Source organism: Trachurus trachurus (genome assembly GCF_905171665.1).
Source record: "Trachurus trachurus genome assembly, chromosome: 10".
NCBI lineage: Eukaryota > Metazoa > Chordata > Actinopteri > Carangiformes > Carangidae > Trachurus > Trachurus trachurus.
The window spans coordinates 25,521,533-25,549,151 of NC_139894.1; the positions used below are offsets into that span (position 1 = coordinate 25,521,533).

The 27,619-nt window shown below is 40.1% G+C and overlaps 1 protein-coding gene across 2 annotated transcripts; it reads left to right on the plus strand.

The window, feature by feature from the left end:
• The first annotated feature begins 68 nt into the window (after window positions 1-68).
• On the plus strand, window positions 69-26,189 carry stag2b (STAG2 cohesin complex component b). 2 transcript variants are annotated; one of them, XM_083980543.1, is made up of 34 exons: window positions 69-274; window positions 2,327-2,454; window positions 2,540-2,621; window positions 2,774-2,917; window positions 3,036-3,132; window positions 3,308-3,384; window positions 3,583-3,787; window positions 7,502-7,653; window positions 9,190-9,263; window positions 9,369-9,492; window positions 10,148-10,246; window positions 10,408-10,487; window positions 10,627-10,734; window positions 11,105-11,216; window positions 11,327-11,444; window positions 12,807-12,910; window positions 13,387-13,479; window positions 13,584-13,673; window positions 13,790-13,993; window positions 14,494-14,564; window positions 14,680-14,767; window positions 14,883-14,963; window positions 15,075-15,167; window positions 15,581-15,755; window positions 15,871-16,010; window positions 16,150-16,251; window positions 16,366-16,514; window positions 17,844-17,972; window positions 18,213-18,439; window positions 20,654-20,876; window positions 21,580-21,687; window positions 21,815-21,941; window positions 22,709-22,786; window positions 24,272-26,189. In XM_083980543.1, exons 2-34 carry the CDS (start codon window positions 2,411-2,413, stop codon window positions 24,293-24,295), a joined length of 3,822 nt encoding a protein of 1,273 aa, XP_083836669.1. In that variant the 5' UTR covers window positions 69-274; window positions 2,327-2,410; the 3' UTR covers window positions 24,296-26,189. The 2 variants fall into 2 exon arrangements, with proteins under 2 accessions (XP_083836669.1, XP_083836670.1); XM_083980544.1 differs by lacking the exon at window positions 69-274 and adding an exon at window positions 403-631.
• The last annotated feature ends 1,430 nt before the right edge of the window (window positions 26,190-27,619 follow it).

Sequence of the window (27,619 nt, forward strand, 5' to 3'; positions counted from 1 at the left end):
GTACTCGGCAGTGACCACTGGGTGTCAGTTCATCAAAGGTTTATCTAGCACGGGTATTGTGGCCGCTAGGTGGTAGCTCTGCACCAGGATTTCCTCCTCCCAGGTCGTCGAAACAACAAACCGAACTACGGAGCAAGCGGGGTGAGAGAACGTCCGAAACCGCCTCTGACCGCGACTTTTAAACTCTTTTTGCTGAATTGTGGCGGAATCCAGACGGAGGCTGTGTAAGAATAGTAAAAGTTACGATTCTAGCGGGACTACATTTCTCAACAAGGTAAGTTAGCTGTAAAATGGCGGAGAGCTATCTGGAAGTTAGTTGATTTGTATTTTGCTAGCCGTCTCGCTAGCCAGGCTAGCTCTGGATGAGCCCAGAGCGCGGATGTCTGCCTGAACCAAGTCGCTTCGCTAGCCCGCGGTACGAGGCTACTTCGGTTGTTAGCAGGCTAACGAGCTGGATTTTTGGCACACTAGCTCAAAATATTTAGTTCGTGAACAAAATAATCGTTTTGTTGTTTCGAGCGACTTACTTGCACTTTATATATTTGTAAACAAAGTGTTTGTTGCTTATGCAATACGGCACTGGAACTCCCGAGGCAAGATGGAGGACGCAAGGACGTGATGTTTTTTTAAGGTAACGTTAGCAGTAGCAGTTAGCACAGATAACTAGTGGGAGTTATTCTCAGCTCGTTAAAAGCAGCATATCAATTGTGATTAGTGGCTTCGTCTTCGGATGAGCATTATATATGACCAATGTGAGGACAGAGGGTGGTTATTGTCCTTGGAAATTTTAGAGACTAGCCTTATTGTGTATTAGCCACCGTTAGCTTGCGCTAGTACAGTAGGGCTTGCGTTGTTTTGTTATTATGGTCTAACTACGATAGCGTCAGTAAACGCTGGTGTGTGCCCGATATCTAACCATAATGTGTTGTATGAGACTGTCGCCCTTCCTGGTCAACAAATCGCAGTCAGTTTGAGCTTGAGCTATGCACGCTCACTTTATCAAATTTCAAGTAGCCGACGCTGGTGAAAGACGCCAAAATCCTCCGCCGCTTAGCTAGTGGCGCTAGCACCAGCAGCGCACCGGTGTCAATTTTGACAGGAACCGACCGAGAGCATAGCCATGCCGGCGTTGTTGGAGGGAACCGGCGCGGTACATTGTGGAGTCGTTGATTTGCAGCAATTCCCATAGTTAAGTTTCTCCATTTCGTTTTCTCCAAAATCGCTCTGTCTTAGCGTCGCAGTAACAAGTTTATGAGATACACTGCTCGATTTGGCGCCACTTTTTTCAGTCTACACCCATAGATTGTCGTCGTCTTGTCATGCAGTAGCCCCTCACTACTAAGGAAATTGGCACGTAAACACATCTCCAAACAAATAAATACCCCCAATTTCATTTAAACTCTAAAACTCGCAAGTAACCCATGCCGAGTTGATGTTGTAACGTATTGGTCGACGCTGACAGAGTAACTTACTCGACGGTGGGGGGATTTCACGTTGATTATTGTATACAAAAAAAAGGTCGGGGAAAAAAACTGTCTGGCATATGTGGGCCATCATTTGCAGGATACTGAGAGGGAAATGAGTATGTGACTAACGTTACGTCGGGTGTATGTCGTACAGTTACCGTGAGAGAAAGTCTACTCTTTTCTCATGCATGCTATTGTAATGTAAGAATGACACACTTTTATGTCATAAGTGCGTGTACCAGGAGTGAGACACGCACCTACGGGAACTAGATTTGGAATAAGATGGGCGGAGTTTGTGTTTTGCTGGAGTGCTTTTATTGACTTCTTTGAAAGCTGGGGAGGTTTTATCGTTTGTTTTTGAATTGCGGAGAAAATAAGATTCCTTTTTATTTTAAGTTGTGTATACTGCCCCCGTTTGATGTATGTGCCGTTAATTTACACACCACTACCCAGCAATAGTTTCTCTGTGGCCTGCGGTATCTTGTTGATGTTGAGACTGTATTTTGATTGGTTAAGATATGAATGGGGCGGATAGGCAGTGCCATATTTGGCCATTGAGGAAGACACTCCAGTCTTCATTGCATGACGTTGTCTGTAAACCAAGGGAAGCAGAGAAAGAGAGGGAGCCAATGGCCAGACAGCTGAGTGTGACAGGAGCATTTGTGTCCGCCCCCTGTTACCATGTGAAACCGTTTTTTTTTCCTTGCTGAATGGCATCAGAAAACATTTGCACACTACAGTGTAGATTTCTGTGAGCACGTATTTGGTGTTTGTTTTTGTGATGTGTTTTGTTTCTGCTGTAGAGAAATGTAAAATAAATCTTCATGTGCAGCTCTCTAAATTACTGTTTCATTTTCTAGGTCACATGCAATCTCTCCTGTCTTGTATTTTCTGAGGATCTCAAGTCAGTTATAAGTTGAAGTTGTCCAGAAGATGTTACAGAAATGATAGCAGCACCAGAAATACCATCAGAGTTCTCCTATACTCAGTAAGTGTATGCTTCCATGTGTTGTTTGCTGTTGAGTTTGATGTTGATATGAATTTTCAGTCTAACGTCTACTTGTGTCTACCAGGGACACAGACACACGATTCTCTTCAGACACAGACTTTTCTGAGGATCTAGATGGAAGGACTGCAAACACAACTAAAGGAAAGGTATAGAAACATCCTGGTCAAATAACACACCCTTGAATTATTTTGTTCAGAGATAAATGGGTAGATATTTGTGAAACGTACAAAATATCTTTGTCCTCTCCGATAATCATAGCATACTCAGTTGATCCTCATGCTCTTCTATTCTGTTCCAGGGTGGGAAGAAGGGGAAGAAGGCGGCCGGGGAGAAAGGCAAAGGAGGGAAGGGCGCTGGTCGGCTAAATGGCCACCACCAAGAGAATGGCATGGAAAACATGATGCTGTTTGAGGTGGTGAAGCTCGGCAGGAGTGCAATGCAGGTATGAATGTCAAGAGCTGTAAGATAGCCACTTTGTTTTAAAAAAGGTCATGTGAAAAAATGGTGGTCTACATTCTCTATTAATTCATGATTGTGTGTCTGTCATTATCTTCCTGCAGTCTGTTGTTGATGACTGGATTGAGTCTTACAAACATGACAGAGATGTTGCACTACTAGATCTCATCAATTTCTTCATCCAGTGCTCAGGATGTAAAGGTATGTGTGTCTGTCTGAGTCACTGAATATTGTGATGGATCCCTTTTATAATGTGTTGTGGGAACTGAGTTTGTGCGTCCCACAGACCCACCCAGATAAATTTGGTACCCTCTATGACTTTCTCTTCCACTTACAACTTGCAGTGTCTTCAGTCTAACCCCTCTGTGTTTATCAGGTGTGGTCAGTGGTGAAATGTTTCGCAACATGCAGAATTCTGAGATCATCCGACGAATGACAGAAGAATTTGATGAGGTAATTCAACTTTTCCCAGCATAATCATTACCATATTACAAACCCGTAATTTTAGATTTCAATATTCACCATAGAATTCTTCTGTCTACAAACAACAATGGAGCTTGCTAACCTTTTTTGCTGGATAGAGATGGTAACCAACTATAGTTGCATGTCATCATTGCGTGATCTGATGTTCTTCCCATGTGGTCTCTGTAGGACAGCGGCGACTACCCTCTAACCATAGCAGGGCCTCAGTGGAAGAAGTTCAAATCAAGCTTTTGTGAATTCATTTCGGTGCTAGTGCGCCAGTGTCAATACAGTATCATCTATGATGAATACATGATGGACACAGTCATCTCTCTTCTCACCGGACTATCAGACTCCCAAGTCCGAGCCTTCAGACACACCTCAACACTGGCAGGTAAAATGAATCGTATTTGTTTGGAGTTGTGAGTGTTAATGTGTGAGGGGTACATTTGGTTTTCTGTGTTTGCGATTGCGTTATGTTTTCACAATACACTGTTGTGAAACAAATTTTCCCTTCCCAAAAGTAAGTAGTGATTTTAAGCAAATGACTGAATTTATTACAACTACTAGTACTGATAAACATCCACAGGTTTTTTTGACTTATTTTGGCCGATCAGACCTCTTAGTTTTGTTAAAAGGGAAAAACAGCTTCCACCCATGTTGTTGGCTGTGTTATTTTTCCCAAGAGTGATAGGTTGTTAGCAGTGTAGGTGGGTTTACCCAACAAAATTAAGTACTAAAAGCACTTGGTTGAGGCGGATCATGTGTTCCAAAATCACCAATGGTATGCAAAACATGCAGCAAATATTAGTTATGTAGAAGCAGCATTGTACAGTTTACAGCACTTTCAACTGACAAACATTAATTTGTGGAATAAATCTTAAAACATAATTTGCACCTCTGGTTCCCTTGTCCCTAGGGCTGCCACAAACGATTATTTTAATAGTCGACTAGTCACCAACTATTTTTTTTGATTAGTCGACTAATCGGATCATACGTTAATTGAATGTAAAACATACAGCTTATCGCACCAGCATGCAGTTGCTCTTATATACCATCATTAGCTTTCAGCTTGAAGTGTTTAAGTTATATGCTAACTAAAAGTTAAGATGATAGTTCATTAAACTTTTAATGAAATATGCAGCTTTAACTGTAGCATAAAGTGCAAACAGCTGAGTAAAATAAGGATAAGGCACTGGCCTAAACAACACCAAAATAAATACTATAAGGTTTTTTTTAGGTTTTTCTTTCTTTCCAACATAGCTACATTTAAATAAAATGAGGTGGATACCTGAAACTAAGGAATTATTCACAATAATAAAGTTTTGGTAGGCCTAGTCAAATATAACTTGTGCTCATGTGTAAATAATAGGAGTTGTTCTGTTGAAAAAAAAAATCGAATAGTTTATAAGACAATCGTCTTGTCTGAAAAAATGTAAATGTTCCCTTTTTACTGTCACAGAAGGAGAAACATGGAAAGACTCCACCAGAAAGTTCTGTGTGAAACTGTCAAATGAAAACAAGTGAAACTGAGGTGCAGCTCAAACTCTGCAAGGTGTGGACTGTGATGAGAAGCTACCGGAAAATATTGACGTAGGCTAGATTTAAGCCGGGAGAGAAGATTTCCTCGTTAAGATGAGCGCTCATTACGTGACCGGACCGCTGTGACCAGACGCAGTAACGTTCCAATATTAACACCGAGTCTCAAAGTCCGCGATTTTATTTTTAAATGACGAACGGCTGTTTTTCAGTCCGTGATTTAAAACGATGGACCGGCGGTACCGCTCCTAGTATCGCTTCTCATTTAAAATGACACACGGGAGAGAGGGAGAGGAGCGGTGGCGGGGGGGGAGGGGGGTTTACACCGGTGCCGCTTGATGACGGACAAGAGGTAGAGAGAGAAAAGAGAGAGAACACCTGTACTAACTCACCTTGAGTGAGTGAGTGCACGTGTGTGTGTGTGTGGTGGGCGGCTGCAGCTGCGGGTGCGTGTGTGGAAGGTGCCCCAGCAGTTTTGAGAGAAAAACAAAGTTTAAAAAAAACCGACGCATCGACTATTAAATTAGTTGTCGACGATTTCAATAGTCGACGTAGTCGTGACTAGTCGACTAATCGTGGCAGCCCTACTTGTCCCAAAATCGTTTTCTTTTCTTTTTTGAGTAATTTTAAGCCAGGTGCCAGAAATACATTTGTTCTACAATATAAAATAAAGTAAATATCCAACATATGATTTTTCATTTTAGCTTTTATTTATCTTTTTTATCTTTTTACTTGTGGCAATTGTATTGAGACTTCCTTGCTGAAGAAAATGTGTAAGTAACCAACCATTATCAGTTAAGGGTATTATCTTTTTGCAGGTATCAGAAAAATTTAGTTGGCTTTTTGTCGAGGTAAATTCTAGTCAGGTCACGTGAACTTCCAGGTTGGCCTACAAAGTCACCCCTTTAGCTCTCTGTTGTCTGTCTTGGAAACAATGGCTGTGTTCGAAACCACATACTCCATACTACATACTTCCATACTGCATACTTCCATACTCCATACTACATACTAATCGATCATACAGTATGCAGAGCGTTCACACTGCTGCGTACTATGATAACCCACAATGCATTTCGCTCCTGCCCGAGCCGAAATCAGCCGCCCTGAAGCTGATTTCACTTAAGCTCTAAACTGTGTAAATATATAACTTCAGCAACATTTGAAACATTTTCAGGCGAGAAAGTACTACTTCGTATCCCCATGGTGTTGAAAAAATGACAAAATAACACCTATTTACAATTTTAGTCGGACGAAGTCGGACTTCTCTGGCGTTAGTAAAACCAGCCGTAGTGAGCACTGTACTTCCGGTTTCTGTGTCAAAATAAAGCACCCGTTGCAATTGACCATAAAGAAAGCCGTTACAATGATGTCAGTGCTCTTACTTTATAAACAGGAAGTGAACCTGTCCCCACTGTGGCTAGCTTGGAAATGCCGTTTGGACCGACCTCGTGCCGTTACTCTCGCCGTTAACGGCTTTTGCCCGTTCAAAATGCCTTACCGGAGAGTTTTGCCTGCTCTGAGACGAAGATCCGCCCGCCGTCTTCGCTACATCATACTTGCTCTGGACTGGGGATTATTTCAAAATTTATAGATTTGGACAGCTCCTGTGTTTTCTGTGGCCATACTGAAGAAACTTTAAATCATCTGTTTTTTGAATGTAATGTAACAATGAAATTTTGGTCAGACTTGTGTTCTTATATTTTCTCCCATGTAAACATGTCATACTGCTTCTCCCTTAAAGATGTTATATGTTATTATGAAAATAAGAACAGGAGTCTTCAGTATTTAGTTAATTTTTTCATTTTATTTGGTAAATACTTTATTCATAAGCAAAAGTTTGCAACCTCCAAACCAACCTTTTCTCATTTTTTAATTGAATTCAATTCTCTCTATAAATCCCTAGCCTTAGTTAAAAATAAGAAGAACACAACTTTTTTAGAAAACTATGAAAAGGTATTTATTGTACTTCCTGACATTTAATGGAATTTGTTAACAGTGATTATTACACACCTATGTATTGACATGACAATATTTATTTATTTTTGTTTTGTTTCTGTTCGTCTAATTTTCTTCATTTTCTACTTATTTGAATGAGATCCTTGCTGTATTTATTTATTTTATCCATTGTCTTTCTGAATATGAAACAGCTCTCGTGTTGTGTTATGTGTCAGTGTTTGACACTTTTTGTACACTTTGAACACTTAAATAAAGAAGAAAAAAAAAAAGAAAAAAAACAAACAAGGAAGAGGCGGTCCTTGACGTCACGTTGCGTTGCATCTTGGGTAGTTTGAGTATGAGTAGTGACCTCATGATGTATACTCAACATTTCGGCCGAATCTAGTATGCATCCGGGAACTTCTCGCCTACTGCAAATCGCATACTGCGCAGTGTGAACATACTGCATACTCAAATCGTTAGTATGAGTAGTACGAGTAGTAGGAGAAGTATGCGGTTTCGAACACAGCCAATGTTTGTTCTAACCTGTCGGTGTTTAATTGTAACAGGGTTTTTTCTGCTCAAGACATGTACTTATAAAAACGTATTACTTATGTACTTGTCCTTCTAACAGCCATGAAGCTGATGACAGCCCTGGTGAATGTAGCTCTGAACCTGAGCATCAACATGGACAACACCCAGCGCCAGTATGAGGCAGAGAGGAATAAAGCAGTGCCTAAAAGGGCCAACGACAGGCTAGAGCTTCTCCTGCAGAAACGCAAAGAGGTAAGGTCAGCCACGTGGCTGAAATACCCATTACTAAGTACATGCCTTTTTCATTCATGCACGTGCACACTGGATGGTTCAAAATCTAACTTGAGTGTCAGCAAGTTCTGGGTCGGCTGTATCTGCATCTTCCTTTTCACATCTGGTAGAGAGTCTGATGACAATATAGTCCTGATGTTCCACATCAACCATTCAGCCCCCCACCCCTCTTTCCTGTCACTGTACATACTGTAGTGGTCATTGACTGAAGGTCTCATATTGCAGGTAGAATTAAATGTCAGCAGCTAAATCTGATTTAAAGGGATAGTTCACCCAAAATTCAAATTTCACTCATTATCTACTCACCCTCATGTCGACTAAGAGCTGTGAGAATTTTCAGAGTCCTCCGTTCCTTCTCTGAGTTACGGGGGGGTCCGCGCAGCAGTATTTGTCAATATAATGGTTGTCAATGGATACCAACTTTCTTCGTCCGAAAAGACACACCAAAAAACATCCAAATACCTCCATACTACTCGTCTGTAATGTCCCTCTTGTATTGAAGCCCCGACATGAGAAATTGTTCCAAAAAAATTAAATAAGTCTATATTTTAAGCTTGTTTGTAGCGGAAACTCCCAGTGTCTCAGTTCACTGCTCTTCCTGTGTCAGTGCAAATCTCGCGTGATTTGCACTGACTGGCGGAACAATTTCTCATGTCGAGGCTTCAATACTGGCGGAACAATTTCTCATGTCGAGGCTTCAATACAAGAGGGACATTACAGACGAGCAGTATGGAGGTATTTGGATGTTTTTTGGTGTGTCTTTTTGCACGAAGAAAGTTGGTATCCATTGACAACCATTATATGGACAAATACTGCGGCGTGGACCCCCCCGTAACTCAGAGAAGGCACGGAGGACTCTGAAAATTCTCACAGCTCTTAGTCGACATGAGGGTGAGTAGATAATGAGTGAAATTTGAATTTTGGGTGAACTATCCCTTTAAGGAAAATTGTACTTGTAACTTTGCCCTACACAAATATCAATTTTTCTATCCATTTTGTATTTATTCATAACATGAATTTGATTGAGGATTTAATTTAGATGATTTTACCATAACTGAAATCATAATTGATCATTGGCTGTTGATTACTGGATGTATTGTTCAGGCAAATCAAGAAAGCCACATGCACACAGGCACCTTGCCATCCACCACACACACATAGGTGTTAATAATTACTCTAGCTTGTGATCATAAATCTGTTCCATTTTTAGAAATGCAACATCTCTGTAGGTGGTGGACCTGCAGTGACTGTGTTAGTGCTGAGTGTTATTTAGCTAGCATTGTCAGTTTATTAGGTTATATAACAGCGGGTCCCATCGGGCATCCATCTGTTAGTTGACTGTGCAGCCACACCACAGCATGGTGGCATATTTGGCCATCACACATGTCTTGTTATGTTAACCATGCCTCTTTGTCACCTCTTATGGCAACATTCTAGTCAGTCAGGCCTTATATTTGACCAAACAATCATGCTCATGTATTTTGTTTTTCATTTCAGCTCCAAGAAAATCAGGATGAGATTGAAAACATGATGAATGCAATATTCAAAGGAGTGTTTGTTCACAGATATCGGTATGACTTGATAGAGCACATCTTTTGTCAAAAATGTTATTTTTTTTGTACTGTTTTGGTTGGTTTCATTGATGTACATTTTAACAAGGAATGATGTTTCAACAGTGATTCGATAGCAGAAATCAGGGCAATCTGTATAGAAGAGATTGGAGTTTGGATGAAACTATATAGCGATGCCTTCCTCAACGACAGCTATCTGAAGTATGTCGGATGGACAATGCATGATAAGGTGAGTAAGAGCATGATTTCTTTAATTCAGGTTTGTAGTCATAGTAAAGCTCTTACACTTTCACTGTCCACAAGAGTTTTCACATTATTTTCCTGATTAAACCCCTTCTCAGGACTGTGTGGGCATACGCAGACTGAGTCTGATTGACATCTTCCTCACTCTCCAGCTAGTATTGTTGTTTGAGTGTAGGATGACTTAAACCTCTAAGTAGCACAGATGTCTAATCAGCCAGTAAAAGTGAAAACACCTGTGTGGGTGTGCAGGGCTGTTAAAGCCACAATCTCTGACTAAATAGTAAACAAAGTGAGGCCACAAAAATTCAGAGCGCAGGACTGAAACTCCAGCAATGATTGACAGTATAATAATAATAATAATAATAATAATAATAATAATAATAATAATAATAATAGTGTAATGGGAAATCAGAAATTAAAAAGCAGGTAAAACACAAGAAATATCATGATTGTTTTGTTTTTAAGATTGGATCATTTCAGGTGATTCTGTAGACAAGAGAACCACGTTACTTCAATTTTTAAACAGCACTTATGTATTCTGTTAATTTTTATAGTTTTACATTGATTAAAAAACGGATTGCTGTTAGTAACTGTAGTAATCAATAACTGATAAATAACTCCTTTATATTTCCGTATTACAGCAAGGAGAGGTACGTTTGAAGTGTCTGACGGCTCTGCAGGGTCTCTACTACAACAGAGAACTCAATGCCAGATTGGAACTCTTCACCAGTCGCTTCAAGGTCAGCACCGCCTGCTGGACAAGTTACACACAGCAGCTCACACTGAATTGTTTAACATGTGTTCACACTATACTGTCTACATTGCACTAATATAATTTGATGATGATGAAATGACTCCCTTTTGCCCAATAACTTATTCAGTCTGTTTTTTCTTTGCCCAGGACCGCATTGTCTCCATGACTCTTGACAAGGAGTATGATGTTGCAGTACAAGCAATTAAACTACTCACTCTAGTGTTGAAGTAAGTGACAGTTTTCTTGATATTGTAGTGCTGTTATTGTCCCAACTGGGATGTAGACTCTGCCAAGAGCAGAGTGTGTGTTATTTGTAACTACTTTTTGTAACTTTAGTTGACTGATTCTTTGTGTTTGTCTCTGCAGTAGCACGGATGAGGTGTTGACCCCTGAAGACTGTGAGAGTGTCTATCACTTGGTCTACTCGGCACACAGGCCTGTTGCTATTGCAGCTGGAGAATTCCTCTTTAAGAAGTATGTCAGATATAAATCTAACTCTACACTAAATAGTGGTGAAAGCTGGGAACAGAAGCTTTGAGCAGATTCGTGGAAATGAATATACAGCAGGATAAGAAAGAAGGAGGAATAAAAAGAGACAGAAAATTAAGGATGTGTAAAAATATGAGATTGTTAATGAGAGTTAAATAGTTGCCTCAGCATAACTAAGTTGTAGGTGATGTAAGAAGTCTATGATTGGCCTCTGTTAGAAGTTGAATTAAACAAGTCAGTCAGTTATCAGCCTGGCTTATGTGTTTTTAATTTAGAAGTTTTCTAAGAAGTAGTTCAAGGGTTATGTGGGGGTTGTTTCTGCGTGATACCTAACTAATGATTAATATTTTCAAAGATTGTTCAGCCAACGGGAACCAGAGGAGGAAGGTGCCCCCAAGAGAAGAGGCAGACAAAGCCCCAACGCCAACCTCATTAAGACCACTGTCTTCTTCTTCCTGGAGAGTGAGGTATATAATCATTCTCTTTAATCCTCAGATGTGGACTGTCATTTCTGTCTTCATTGGCTTGCTGTAAGCAGACCGAATTATCCATTCTTTGTGTGAACATCTCTCGTTAGCTCCACGAGCATGCAGCCTATCTGGTGGACTCTCTCTGGGAATGTGGTGCAGAGCTACTGAAGGACTGGGAGTGTATGATCAGCTTACTGCTAGATGAACCATTACCAGGAGAGGAAGGTATGGCCCTGGTTTATTGCAGTCCCACATACATTGGTACATTCAAAGTACACTAAGTGAGTTGTAAGGCTACCAACACCGATTCTGTTCCTTGAATAGAATAGAAAAAACCTTATTCTTCACAATGTGAAAATAAGTCTTGAACTTCACAGTTCTCTTCACCGTTCTTCTGTCTTTCTTTTTTGCACCATATGCTGCTTTGAATTCAAGTGTGATTCCGAAAGAAGATCCAATAGAAATACATTTTAAAAAATCTGTCAAAATTGAGATGCTGTGTTGACAAGCCACAATGCATTTAGGACAATGTCTTTTGGACAGATAAGATAATAGTAAGACAATAATAATAATAAAGAGAGAATTATGTGTATGATGATGTGAGCTCTATGTTCACAGAAAAAAAAAATCAAAGTAGGCTGATACAATTTGTAACTCTAAAGTATGCAAAAAGCTCCTACAGTCTTGTGTAAAATTTAGTACTGAACAGTTGATCAAGCCAAACTCACAACATGAAAATGGTGTGACATACTCCCAAGACTGTCTACAAGGTGGCGCGCCTGTCCCCACTGTAGAATGGAAGAGGCACATTGTGTAATGGGGATACTTTCTGTGGCAGACAGGTTGTGGCTCCTTCAACAGGATAATGACTCAAAACATAAAATCAGCCAAGAATGGATGAGACAAAAACATTGGACCATTTTGAAGTGGCCTGCTATGAGTCAATCATTTTAATCCAATTGAATATCTATGAAAAGAGCTGAAATTCTCAGTGAGGAGAACGCAACCAGAACAATGAGAGAACATGTGCTGTCAATCTACCTGCAGTGTCTTTAAGGCCCTGTTAGACCTGGTGTCAACATGTCTCGCATCTCGAGTGAACACTTGTGATTGGATCTGACCTCCCCAATAAAGGTTAAATAAAAAAAAATAATAATAATAAATTCTGTGTACAAATAAGAACATAGCCATTCTTGTTTTCCTTATGTGGTTTGAGTAATTGCATCTCAGATGCCAAATGTGCAACTGCATCTCAGACATTTTCCTGCTTGTCCTTGCAGCTGTTCACTTGTTTGGATCACCTGAGGTAGATGTTAATGCCAGTTCAGAACAGGGCTTAAGACCTATTGATGCAGTGATTGCCTCAAAACGATGTTGTTATTAAATGTCAGGTCAAGGGTTCCAATATTTTTGTCGGTGCTATTGATAGTTATATGTTAAAAATATGTTGGAGAAAAGTGGAAGCCTGAACTTCTCTCAACCTTTAGTGATTACAGAGATTTTTTTTTTCTTTTTAAGGGTATCAGCCCTGTCAAAATACAGATTGTGTGGTGTGTATTGATTGTTTTTTATGTTTTGTTTTTGTAGCTCTTACAGACAGACAAGAGACAGCCTTGATCGAAATCATGCTGTGCACTGTACGCCAGGCTGCTGAATGCCACCCACCTGTTGGAAGAGGCACGGGGAAGAGGGTAAGTGTGGCTGTCACATTTAGAACAATGGTAGTAGATTGTTTAAAGGATAATTCACTTTTTTTCCCCCCCTAACATGGACATAGCTGTCCTGGGATCGCCATGATGACAGGGTTGAACATTGATCACTTAGCAGGGCCAGAACAGACTGTACTTGGGTTGAAAGGACCTGTTGTGCTACAGATTTATCATTGAAACAGTGGGAAATTGAGAAATATAGCATTAATGAAGAAACAGCTGAGATTTTGAGGAAATTAAGGAGAATAAGTAGTAACAGGAGCTTTGCTGACATTATATTGAGAGTCAGACAACAGTGTACCAAAATTTAGGTAGCACTCCCTGAGGGATTAAAGATTAAAAACAATTCTAGGGTAAAAAAACAAAAGAGCGGTCAGAAGTTTTATGCTTGTTCTTAAAACTAGTTTGTATGCAAAAAGTCAACCGTTTTCTACTATGATCTCTGCCTCTATGATCAGGTGATGACGGCTAAAGAGAAGAAGACTCAGCTGGATGACAGGACCAGAATGACAGAGCTCTTTGCTGTGTCTTTGCCCCCTCTACTGGCCAAGGTTTGTTCATCCACTCGCAGTGTTTTCAACAAGCAGGGCTGCGAGCTTCAAGTGTGTATTCATGAATCAGAAAATGTGATTTGGTTGAATTGTTTGTTCTGCAGTATGCTGTGGATGCAGAGAAGGTGACCAATTTGTTGCAGTTGCCTCAGTTCTTTGACCTGGAAATTTATACCACGGGGCGTCTGGAAAAGGTAAGAAACGCACAGCAGGAGTCAAATCAGGCAAAACAGTGTAGTGCACATAACACGCTCATATTGTTGCTTATTTTCCTCATTGATGATCTCACATGATTTTATCTCTAATCCAGCACCTGGAGTCCCTGTTACGTCAGATCAGGGAAATTGTGGAGAAGCACACAGACACTGAAGTTTTGGAGGTCTGCTCCAAGACTTATCATGCCCTCTGCAATGAGGAGTTCACAATCTTTAATAGGGTGGACATTGCCCGTTCCCAGCTGCTGGATGAGTTGGTTGACAAGTTCAACAGACTACTGGAGGATTTTCTGCAGGAGGTAGGAGTAACAGGATGCACATGTCAACATTCCTGAGCATGCATCATTATTCTCCCTTTTCTCTTTGGAAAAGTGGGCCTAATCCTCTTAGACCAACATATGCATTGCCTCATTTTATAGTATCACCACTTGCCTCTTTGTTGGCCATAAATTGTTGCACTCTTATTTTATGTCAATAAATTCTGTACATCTTGATTCATCTGCAGAAGAGATTTACGTCTCAGATTGTGATGTAATTTCAATGGTTATTTGTTAAGAGAGCCAGTGCACCCTGAAAGTAGTGTTTGTGTGGTTATATTCTGAATAATCAAAGCATATCTTACAAAGATGTTAACTAAATTAATCTCCTTCAACTTTTGTATTTAACCTTAGAAATGTCTTTTTTCCCTCTTGTAAAAAAAGATGTTCATGCACAGAGCATTACGTTAACTGGACCAGTATAAATGTTTTGTTGTTTTTTTTGTCCCTAAATTCAACTCGGTTGTAATTTCTCTTTCCAGGGTGAAGATGCTGATGAAGATGATGCATATCAGGTTTTGTCAACTCTAAAGAGGATCACAGCATTTCACAAGTATGAAAATTATACACTCCATATTTCTCCTTCACAGTTCCTGAGACTTGTCCTTTTTAGAACAATGATGTGCTTGTGTCTAAACCTGACAGAGACTTTCTTAAATCTGTTGCAGTGCACATGACCTGTCGGGGTGGGACCTTTTTACCAGCAACTTCAAGCTTCTCAACACGGGCATAGAGAATGGGGATATGCCTGAGCAGGTTATTAAATTGTTATCATATGGTTATGTGGTTGCGACGGTGACAAATGATGAGTTTTTAAGAAATGTTGACCCCTCTGGGAATTTTTTGTTTATCCCTCCTCTTTTGTGAGCAGATAGTCATCCACTCACTGCAGTGCACCCACTATGTGATCTTGTGGCATCTGGCTAAATTATCTGAGGGGGGTTCCAGGAAGGTGAGGTCCAGGTTCACTGTCTCAAGTCTGTTTCTACACTGTTTTGAGGATATTTTGATGGGTGTACAGAGTGTATATTAATGAAAACTCTGATTTTTGTTTTTGAATCAGGATGACATGGTGACCCTGAGGAAGCAGATGAGGGCATTCTGTATGATGTGTCAGCGCTACCTCACCAATGTCAACACAGCTGTCAAAGAACAGGTGACACAGACATGACAACTAATCTGCATTTTTAGCAGCAGCGGCGGTTACAGCTGTCAAAGCAAGGATTGTATGTAAAATGGACAACATTCACCATGAGGCAACATGGTAAAACCTTTTAAAGTCAGATGAGTTGGCCTGGCTGCAATGGATTTTTAATCGGCTAAGTGCCATGAAGAATGGTGTTCTCACAAAAATAGATTTCACTGCTTATTCTATATTTACTTTGTTCATGATGAAACCTATACCAGCTGTGCCTCACAACTGACATAAAGAGTAAGATTTAAATGAATCCATATGGTGTCCTATGTGATTATATACAGATATCATTGATATCATTTGCAAGTACTGCTTTTATACTTTGCTTGTGCAAACTGAGCTTTAACTTGCTTCCCCCCCCCGTTCTCCCTCAGGCATTCACCATCCTGTGTGATCTCCTGCTCATCTTCAGCCACCAGATGGTGTCCGGAGGCAGGGAACACCTGGAGCCCCTTGTCTATTCCTCAGAGGACTCGCTGCAGTCTGAACTACTCTCCTTCATCCTGAACCATGTCTTCATAGACCAGGACGACGATACAAATAGCACAGGTACAAATGCAAATGTGCAGTTACTCTCCGCTCTGCTCCAGTGACCTGGGAGAGCAAGTGAAAGCACAGTTTTGTGCATCTTAAAGAACTACTTTTCCCCTTCCTCTCTCTCCAGATGGGCAACAGGACGACGAGGCTGTAAAGATTGAAGCTCTGCACAAGAGGAGAAACCTCCTTGCTGCCTACTGTAAACTGATCATCTACTGTGTGGTAGAGATGAAGACAGGAGCTGACATCTTTAAGCAGTATATGCGGGTAAATTCAGCTTGTCTACAACTTCAGCTATACAGTCTGCAAAGACTTTTTCAGTGTTAAACACAGGGTTTGTCAAACAATTGGGCATGTAAATCATCTAATGTACATAGATATATAATTCTTTGTCCCTTCTTCACAGTATTACAATGATTATGGTGACATCATCAAGGAGACTATGAGTAAGACTCGGCAAATCGACAAAATTCAGTGTGCCAAGACGCTCATCCTCAGTTTGCAGCAGGTCGGTGAACACTCACTCATTGACTCACTTATTCAGCAGTTTTATTGTTTTTGATCATGTATCCCATTTTTAACACATTGTTCAAGCAATCTTTCCTATTCCCTTTCTTTCCAGTTGTTCAATGAAATGCTGTCTGAGCTGGGTCATGGGTTCGATCGCTCCTCCTCTGCGTTCTGTGGAATCAAAGAGTTGGCTCGTCGTTTTTCTTTAACCTTTGGTCTTGATCAAGTCAAAACCAGAGACGCCATTGCTATGCTGCACAAGTAAGGCTTCGCTGTGCTCTTGTTACACTGCATTGCTCTTCTCACATTTTTGGACTTGCATCTGGGAACTGCCATGTCAGACAAATTACTCTTTGAATAGTGTGTTTCCTCTGGCCATGTTTTTTCCTCCTCTGGATTTCAGAGGCTTAAGTGATAAAATGGTGTAGTTTTTTTTATTCCCATGCACTGGTAAGTACTGTTGAAGAAAATGTACAAACACTGTCAGACTGTTCAAACACAGAAGAGCCACGGTGCTTATAAAAACAAAAAAGGTCTGTTGCCAGCACCATGTAAGAAACCCACACATAAGCTCTTATCTAGTAAAATATTGAGAAGATTTGTAACACAACACTTTTGTCTGCCACTGCATTATCCTGTTTTTCCCACCGCTTTGTGTAAACATTAACTGGTGCAGTGGAAAAATAAGAAAATATTGTTCATGCAGTCTTGACCTTTCAGGATGATGCATGTTGTTTCATTTTAGCAGTGATGGAGAGTTGAGTGTATAAAATCACACAATCCTTCACATCTGTAATTACCCTATTCATCACAGTGGCTTTGTTTTTCCCCTGTGAATTATTAAATTATAATCTCAGTCGGGTTCCAAGGAAGCCAGTATTTGCGATGTTTGCCTGGGTATCTCCCACACTTGTCCAACATATGGGCATACTTTACGTGTGTGTGTGTGTGTGTGTGTGTGTGTAGAATTCAAGTAATGAAACACAGACTGAAAGATCTGCTTTATATCTGTCTTGATTTTATTTACCTTTTTATCTAACAAAATAAAACATTGAGGTTAACAACCTCTTCTTTTTTTTTAAAGGAGATCTAGCTGACAGCATTACAAGTTTCAGACAAGACAAAGTTCTGACTTTGAACACCTCATACATAATCACCTTATTTTTTTAGCATCACTTGTGTGAATTTTTGTTTTGTCTACTGGCTGTAGTTGTGAGGAACAGACCAAATATCTTTCCACAGTGATGTAGGGAATGTGCATTGCCTGAGCAATAAGGCTGATAGAAATAGATTTAGAAAATCATCAGGGTTCCTTTAGAAACAAACATAAATCATGTATCTTGGCACATTTAGTGGTCATGCACTTTAAGATGTGGGACTCTGTTTAGAAGAATTCATTTTGACTTGGTGCGTCCCAGAGGAAAATATATCTTTTAAGAGAAACTTCAGTTTTTTGTTATACCTTAGACTTTGAATTTTCACCCCTCGGTGTGCATAAATTCTGTCTTTTTTGGTTTGATGTCCATTAAACCGTTTCTTCTTCTCTGCTCACTGTGTTACTGTTCCTCTCTGTCTCTGTACAACTCTCAGGGATGGTATCGAGTTTGCATTTAAGGAGCCTAGTCCCCAGGGAGAAGGAGGCCCTCCCCTCAACCTGGCATTCTTAGACATCCTCAGCGAGTTCTCCTCCAAGCTTATGAGACAAGACAAGAGGACTGTGTAAGTTGTTGTTTTTTCTGCTGAGCTGACAGGTGGGAGGCCTCAGAGTGTCAGTGCAACAGGTGTTTGTGACAACTGGTGCAACTGGTGTTTTGTGATGCGTGTGGGGCTGCTCTGAGGCTTGTTTTTTCACCCTCCAGTTGGAATGTGCACCTGGTTTTGTGTGTAAAGTTTGTTCTCTGCATGCATGGATGCATGGGTTTATTCATCTTGTCTATGTGACCTCCTGCTTCTCCCCAGCCACATGTACCTGGAGCGCTTCATGACGTTCCAGATGGCACTGCAGCGAGAAGACTGCTGGCTCCCCCTCATCTCCTACAGAAATTCCCTGCAGGCTGGCGGTGATGATGATACCATGTCAGTGATGAGTGGCTACTCCAGCAGAGGCTCTTCCATTCGCTCCAAGAAGACCAAGCCCCCTGCTGCTGCAGCTGGAACTTCAGCAGCCAAGAGGAAGCTGCCAGAAGGTACAGCACGTTTGGGAATCAACAAAATCATTAATAATGTTTTGTATCTGGCACTCTGAGCTTCTTTTTTTCCCCCCACTTTAGGAAAAAAATTAAACTTACCTTCATTGTAGATAGTGGTGACAGCTACAATTGGACTTTGGCAGCCTCCTTATTAACAATAAACATCCATCAGTTCAACTCCTCAGTGTCTGCTGATGTACAAATACACAGAGCACAGTTTTTCATGAGAACCACTAGGGGTGGTGAAAAAAATCGATAATCGATTAATCGCGATTATTAAATGACCGATTATGAATCGATTATTAATTTTCCAAAAATCGATTATTTATATTTTTCAAAAAAAAAAAAAAAAATTTTTCAAATTTTTTTTTTTATATTTTTCAAATTGTAATACAAAGGCGAGTCCTCTTGTTACTGGATGTACAGGATTTAACCACAAGGTGGAGCGGTCGGTCTGTCATAACAAGAGGCTGTGTAACTGAGCCAGGGAGCAAGTGTGTAGATGCTAACAAGGTGCTAACAAGGTGCTAACGGTGCCGGAGCCAGACAAAGATTGATACAATTGAGTGGCGACAGCTTTTGATGTCGCCGCCAGCACGGTCACGTGGTTCATGTTCCACACTAGGCTGCCGCTGTCATGTTTTTCTATGGGACAGACAGCAGTGAGCTTGCTTTTGAAGCATAAAGTCCGCTAGCTTAATGCTAACGTTGTATAATGTAAAACACCATAGACGGGCTAACAGAAATTAGCATCGCTACAAACATAGCAGTAAAGCTGCTAAAAACTGTTTTAATTCTGGCTTTAGCGCTGTTAACACGTCACAACATGAGGACCAGCTGGTCTTCCTCCATAAGAATCTGGTTGTTCCAGAGCAATGATTTGATCACTGAAGTTGAAGTTACACAGCGTGCTCTGTTTTTATAACAGTAGGCTAAAGTAAAATGTGTGCAAGCTGGTTGTTCCAGAGCAATATTATTTGATCACTAGTTACGTGTGTTGTGTTCTGTTTTTATGTGTACATTATCTAAAGCCTACAGTAAAATATGTGTTGCATCTGTCTTTCAAAAAAATAGACTTACTAATTTAAATCTCCTTTGTGACACTTCCAAAAATACAAAGGGTCCATGATCAGTTAAAGTAACTTATTGTAATAAAAAATCCAAGAATCAAGAAATGAGCCAACAAGCAATCAACGCACAAAGAGAAAATTAATCTGTGGTTTTCAATAAATAAAAATAGGCTAATAATAATTCAGCAACTGACTGATAATAATCATAACAATAATCATTAATAATCAAAAATCGAATCGATAATCGTTAATAATCGAAAATCGGTCCGTAATCGAATCGAGACTTCAATAATCGTAATCGAATCGAATCGGGAAATTGGGCCAATTAACCACCCCTAAGAACCACATACATTATAACCCAGCCCAACCATGATTTTACAAAAAGCAGCATCAGAGCCCAGATTAACCCAGATGCGTTTCTACTGGCCTAGCTCAGCCAGTGGAGCTGATGGGTGAGGAGATTAAACGGCAGATGGGTGGAGAGAGTTGTCACAGACTGTTTCCTTACCAATCACAGCATCACTTAAATCTGTGTCCATGTGTTTGCTTAAGACTTTCATGACCAGAGGTTTCTCTAGAATATATAATAGAGGGCCTTGTATAGCATTTTAGTTACAGTGTACTGTTTGGGGAAAATCAGTGAGTAGGGCTTCCAGTATGGTGCAGACAAAGTCAAATTGCAGAAAATATCAGACGCTCCAGTGTTTGATTCAACCCCTCCTGTTATCTTTGTTTTTGATGTCACTGATTATTTCTGGTTTTCCCTCTTTCACCATGAATTGCAAATTTCCTCTGGCATCAAAGGGCAAACCTCTGAATGGAACATTGCAACCAGAACTGGATTTGATTTTGGAAATAACTGCACCAATGCTCTGACATCTTTTTTGAGGTCTTCAGAAAAACAAATGATGAGAACCCCTGCCCGAGTTTACAGATAAAAACAAAATTGTTATTGGCTACAATAACAGTTTTAACATTCGCTCAGTTGTGTTTTGAAACTCAACATTTGTTGACAGTAAAGGAACATTTCCCCCCAGAAATTGGCTTTCTAGAGGAAAATATTAAGCCCTTCAAACGAGTAAAAAAAAAAGAATGTGCACATTTGTTAAGTTTGTCTCACACTTTTGCCTTTCCTCTCCAGAGGAGAGCAGCAGCAGCGGTGAGGTGTGGCAGCAGACCATGCAGACCCCAGTCATGATGCCGTCCCCTCACCTCACCTCCACTGCCATGAGAGACCCTAAGAGGGGTCGTGATGACAGCTTCATGGGGGTCTACCCTCTTCCTCATGACCAGCCGCAACCCCACCAACTCCCACAGCACCATCAACAGACGCCTCAGCACCACCAGACACCCCTGGATTACAAGTAAGTATTCCTCTGTTTTTAGGTACAGCGATGCAGTCGGTTCACAGTTTGGTACAATACATGTTGCACATGATTACAAGATGTTTACAAGTTCATTCATTCTTTCTCAGTCGCAACATGTAAACACTGTTTTTGATTTTCATTTAAGGGGGCACTTGATTGCATTGAAAAGTTCCATCTCATGACAAAACGTTTATTTCCCCAGACATACTCTGACACTCAAATAGTTAGTGCAGCATTAACTTTTCTTGTACATTTGTAGTGTGGGCCTAGCATTTCCAAAACTCTTTGAAGGCCTTTTACTTTTAATTAACTGTGTTATTTTTCAATATGTCCTATCACAAGATTTTATAAATTTGACTGGGCATATATCCAAGCCCATCACTCAGTTCCATACATCCCTGATTGCCTAAGAATGGGATCAGAGGACTGGAATACAAGCCAGAATACATTAGGACAGCATTCACTGTAATTTCCAATTTGGTGTGTTATTAATTTGGAGGGCAAATGGTAGCAAAATGCTTGTACTTAACAGCCTGCCAAGTGTTGGCTCTTCAGGGACAGTGACTGACTAGTTTATTTATCCACCCTGACTTTTCACAGGCACCAGTCCAGTGGCCATCTATATTGCTCTAACTGAGCTCCTTGTGGTATAGCCAGTTAATTCACCAAACAACATGGCTAATTACTCTTGTGCATTCAGTTCCCAGGTGACGTGGATGCTGACTCAGAGACAGCAAGAAGAGGCACGCCAGCAGCAGGAAAGAGCCATGAACTACGCCAAGCTCAGAACCAACCTGCAGCATGCTATGTAAGACACAAACCCACCTCTACAAAAATGTGCCTGTGAAAGGAATTCACAGGTGGATTCACATCATCCATTGACAGTATGATTCCATCTTTTTATAATGGTGTTGTTTTTTTTTGTTTTTTTACAGTCGTCGCGGCACTGGGCTTATGGAGGAAGATGAAGAGCCAATTGTGGAGGATGTGATGATGTCGTCTGAGGGACGCATGGATGACCTCAATGAAGGCATGGACTTTGACACCATGGACATTGATCTGGTGAGATATACATTTTACACATAAATTCCTGACTGTTTATTTTTGACTTCCCCACCCATCAAGTTATTTTTTGGTTCCCCTTTCACAGGGAAAAACCAGGAGAGGTGTAACTTCAATCGTCAATTAAATCCCCTTTCAAAATCACACTAACTGTGACCATAATATATGCCAATTTAATTATATTTTGGTAGCTGGTTTCATGCACACTCTGTCTGCGTTGACAAGAGACATCATCCCAAAGAATTGTAGCCTGGGGGAAAGGATATATCTGGTCTTTAGGCTTTAAAAATATGATGAAACCCACTCTGTCGACCGGGCCATGCAACTGTTGGTACAACACGAGAAAACATGGCTAATTTATTTGACTGTTTTACGCCAAGACTGCAGAACCATGTATGCCGAGTGTAAAGCCAGAACAAAATTTTATCCAAGACAAATGTCTATTTTGGATGCTTCTGCTAGTGCTGGGCTCCAAATGTCATGTTGAATCAACCAGAAAATTGAACAACTGCCCTAGATCCTCTAAATTCACTCGTGTTTGTTGCACATGTGATTAATTATTTCCATTTAACTTCTTTTTTTAATATTGTCATGCATGTTGCAAAAATCCATTTCACCACTTAGTTTTTTCCCAGTATGATTTAAACCTGCTTTTTAGTATAAGCAAATGTTGTTCAAGCATTCATTGGTTGTCTGCCAAAGCAGCTGTTACAGCAAGAAAAGTTAGTGGAATATGTGTTGCTGAACTGCTCCTCTTTGTCTTCCAGCCACCCTCCAAGAACCGTCGTGAGAGGTCTGAGCTCAAGCCAGACTATTTTGACCCTGCTTCTATCATGGATGAATCAGTAAGGAGCACCTCTGTATTACTAAAATTTGAAAGCCATGCATATTCACAGGCTACCTCCGCAATTCAGTTTTCCTTTCAGACTGCTCTTATTTGGAGCACTGTAAACAAAAACCAACATACTTGTTGAGACTCCAGGTGTGTTTGTGTTATGGCATGCTGGAGAACCTTGGAGGCACAGTGAGAGTAACACAACCTGTGATTTTCTTCAAAGAAAGAAAACCCTAAAATTAGTATAACTCTATGGAAGTCATTTGAAAATACATGGCTTGCAACCAGTCACATTACATGGAACACTTGCAAGCGTGTTGTATTTGGGGCACTGAATGAGACATCAAAACATTTAGACAAGTTCAGTAGACCAGGCTGCACGCATGGCAGCCAAATGCAACATTTCTTATTGGTTGCAAAGCTGCTATTTGTGCCTGTATAAACACGCCAAATTTTATTTATTTCAGACTTTACTGCCAGCCTTAAGTCTTGTTAAAATATGTCCCGACCTTAAGAAACCCTGAGGTTATGCCTTTTAATGCAGGATTCTTCAGACACCGTCTCACTAGAGCACTGTGTGGGTGTTCTATGTCGACTTTAAATCATTTAATTCTCATAAAAACAGAAAAACACTTAATTTCTTCTTCTATTAAGCTTTTTTTTCTGAACTAAGTTATAATACAGCACATTTGGTCACTCGGCGTATGACACAACCCACTGCACCACAGCTCAGTACAAGTCTGGCTCAGGGCCATTTTTTCCACTCTGAATTATTTTTCCAGAGTTAAAAATGGATGTGGCTGTAGATAAGATTATATTTTGAAACAGCAGACAGAAAGTCAAAACACCCAATGCACCATGATGTCAGCAATGTTGAAAACAGACAGCAATTTCCATACTGCATTCTTGCTGTGAGCAGGCATTAGTCAAAACCTTGTGACGCTGTCACTTTGTCCCAGTGTCTTATTTTACACAACATGACCTTTAACCTTTTATATTTAGGTTTGAATTAGCCTAGCATCATTAGTCTTGTTTATTTAAATTTGATCAGTAGCCGATCATTATCAGCTAGTTTTCATCAAAAGGTGTGATTGGTAGATTGGTGACTAGAAGCATTAATTCCAATCACCTTTAAGTAATCACCTGTGGTTAACACTCTGGTGTCTTCGATTGAGAGAAGCAGTGTGTGCTGTGGAGTGTAGTCCTGCCTCCCACACCCTGTTCAAAGCAACAATGCGTGACAGGCCACCAAAACAAAACATGTCTTCCATCTGGAACAAGTACAACGTGTGAGATTTAATGTTCATCATCTGCAATACAACCATCCTGCATTCTTCATTTTTATTCTATACAAGGGAAAGTGTAATTTCCAGGTTTTGTCTTTGACAATCAGCATGTCATTACTCGAACGATTCCTTTTCATATTAAATGTGAGTTTTTTTAACTAAATTAAAATTGTTGTTAATTGATTTTCTTTCTCCTTTGCTTCTTCCAGGTTCTTGGGGTGTCCATGTTTTAAGCTAATATCCAGATGATTTTGACGCTGGGATAACAGAAGAGGCGCTTTGTATTTAAAGAGAATTTTAGATGCGAAAACAGAAGCGTTTTCTCTAAGAAAAAGCAAAAACAAGACAAAAAAAATTCTGGCTTGTACTCCACGTGGACCAATGACAACCCACACTCAGTGTTGCTTGCTCAGAGAGGACTTTGTTTCAAATATTTACTTTTATAATCTTGGGTAAGCTCTTCCTGTTCAGAAATAGTGTAACAGGCCACTTCCAAACCTATTAGAAATGAGACATGTCTGAAGAAAAATCCATAATAGCTTTTTTTTTTTTCCCTTTCCTTTTTTTTCTTTTTCCTATTTTTTTTTTTTTTTTTTTTTAAACGGGGATGAATTGGTGTGTTTAACTTAAGAAACATTTTTTGTTTATGTCTAACCCTTTTTACAATTGTAGTAAGTTACCAGGTGTGAAGTAGTAATTTATAAACAGACTGTAGTAGCTTGCTTGTACTGTGTTAGCCAAGTGGATGGAGGTCTTTATGTTTCTGTGCTCTTTCTTTTTTTTCTCCCCTCCCTCTATCTCTTAAGTTTCTTTTCCCTGTTGTTGGGCCTGAGTTGAGGTCCTGATAAACCACTGGTGGTTAAGATGGTGAGATGTCGCATAGAATCAGTCAGGATCTCTTTATGCTGTGAAGATTCCCAGAGTCCACTGAATGCTCCACACTGTTAAGCAGTAAATCCAAGAGCTTACCCCAAGATCTGGACCACTCCTGAACCACCATCTACGAGGGAAACGTGTCCCCCAACAATGAGCAGAGATAATTCCCAGTAGTGCCACTGTGTGGGCTCTGGAAGGAAGACGCTCAGTCAAAGAAAATCACAGCAAACTCCAGCAGCATAATGTTGAAATGGGTATCTCTACATTTTAAATAAAAGTTATATATGAATTGGTGCTGATTTTATATATGTGCTTTTGGTTTTCTTATTTTCAACTTTTCAACCTTCAGTCACAACGTTTGAGAAATGTGTAAGTACAACTTAAAAAAATGAAAGCATGTGAAGCCATGCATCAAGGAAGATTTTTAAATTTGTATTTTTATGTTTTTTCTTTTTTCTTTATTTTCTTTTTGTCTTGATAATGTCTTCGGGTTTCTACCTTTTTTCCTACATGTAAATTAGTTTGGATAAAACTAATGAAAAGACTTGTGAAATTCAGCTTTAAGGTTTTCTCAACATGAACAGTCCTGTCACAAAATACTTAAAGATTTCAAATGTTAAAAGTGAAAGGTAGTCATTCAGACAATACTGAAGATGAAAGTTATTCAGCAGCGCTGTGGCAGCTAGACAAAGCTTAGATTTTGACATATATTTGTCACACACAAGTTTTAATGAAATGTTTTGTCTACTGAGGTTTTTATTTTGTAGTCATTCCATGCTTAAGCCTTAAACATGCTTGTGAAGGTCACCTTCTCTCACAGTAATCTTCCATGTCAGAGGATCAGTCATGTTTAAAGGTGGATAATTGGCTTCTTAGAACATGAAACATGAGGTGGTCAGATGTAATGTGATAAAGTAGATGAACAGCCTATATGTGTTTTGCCTAATTATTTTATGTAAGTAAAAAAGAAAATTCTTTTAAGGAAAAAGTACTGTTTATTGTTTGTTACTTACCACTACATTGGTATAAATTCTTATTAGATCATGTGTATATATACAAAATTTAATTTCTTTCCTTCCTTCCTTTTGGCCATGTCTGTGTTTTGTTTTATGTTTTTTTTTTTTTTTTTTTTCATGCACTCTTGCCTACACTCTAAGTTGTTGTCTATTATCCCATCCTCCTTCAGTCACTCTGTTTTCTGATTTGTACTTGTCTGGAGACAGTAACTTTTGAATAAAAATCAACACATTTCATCTGTGCTACTTTTTACTGACCACACTGAACTCACTGTGCTATTTCACTACAATGCACTTTTTTTTTTACCCACATCCAGACGACACACAACTACAACTATAGTCTTTCTCCACAAGCAATTTGTGGGTGGAAAAAATGTAGTTGGAAGTTCTGATGATAATCCCTTAAAATGTGTTCACTTTAACACCATAAGGGGGCAGTATGGTCTACAGCAGACAAACTAATCTCTCCACAGTGGCAGTGCTATTAGTCTATATGGTGTCACACTGTGTAATATATGTATCTTTTTCCGTGTGCTGACGGGGCTATGAATATGTATTCATTGGCCCTCTGCATCTTAAATGTACATATCTCAAGTGTGTGACAGCTCTTACATTTGTGTTGACTATCAAAGGGGCCCATTGTGGCGAGAGTAATGTGTTCAGTGGAGACAAAGCGCGCCACAGTTGCTGTAATGATAAAAGTAAGGACACGAGGAAGCAGAGGAAGGGATGAAAGCATCAGAGACTTCTGTGTTAAGTGCATGATTAATAAAGAGGAGCTCAGATCAATGCGGGCCTATTAGAATGGGACCTGGCAGAGAGCTCCCCTTCATGTCCAGCCTGTGATACATGAAGAGACTCATCTATCACTACGTCAGTCTGCTTGTCACATGTCGCCTGTCAGAATAATGTGCAGAAAAGCACTTACCTCGGCAGCCCTGCTTGATTCTCTTTTGAGCTGTCAGCCCTTTCTGTAACGCACTGCTCGTGGTGTTCCTGCGGAGAGAGACCAAAGTGAAATTTTATATTAGTGTATAGCGGTTGTCACACAAGTTAGAAAAGTTTAGGGGGTGTTTTATTCCACATCTCACACATTCATGCACCAAACAATTGTCCCCCCTCTACTTTTCTCTCTGATTTGCTCTCAGTGCATCTATATATGGGTTGACTTTGGTTCGGTGACTAAGTTGTGTTGCTGAGGTCAGAGCTGCTGAGTTTAAATCAGAGCCACAGCCTCTGTGGGGCTTCCAGCTTCTATTTACCTCTGATAACCCGGAGGCCTCCAGAGTCCCTATCAGTTTAGCTGTGTTGAGACCTCAAAGAGGGTCAAGGAGGACTGGGAACTGTGAATCACACCAAGCGTGGGGGACTCACTCATCTAACTAGAGCTGAAAAAGATTTCACGGGCAATTTGAAATATACTCGTTTGCTGTACATCTTTAATTGATTACAACTCTCAGAAGAGCTGTTATATATGGAGGACGAGGCTTTGCCAGAGTTTTGCAAGAAGATAAACCCACAGAATTTTAATTCCGTGGATAAATCATTAATGAGAGCATTGGATGTAATCTCCTTGGCTTGTAAGGGCAGAGGAAAGCAGCTGACCCTGGAAAATCATTTACCAGAACCTGCCTCAGATTAAGCACAGGGACACATGCACATAGA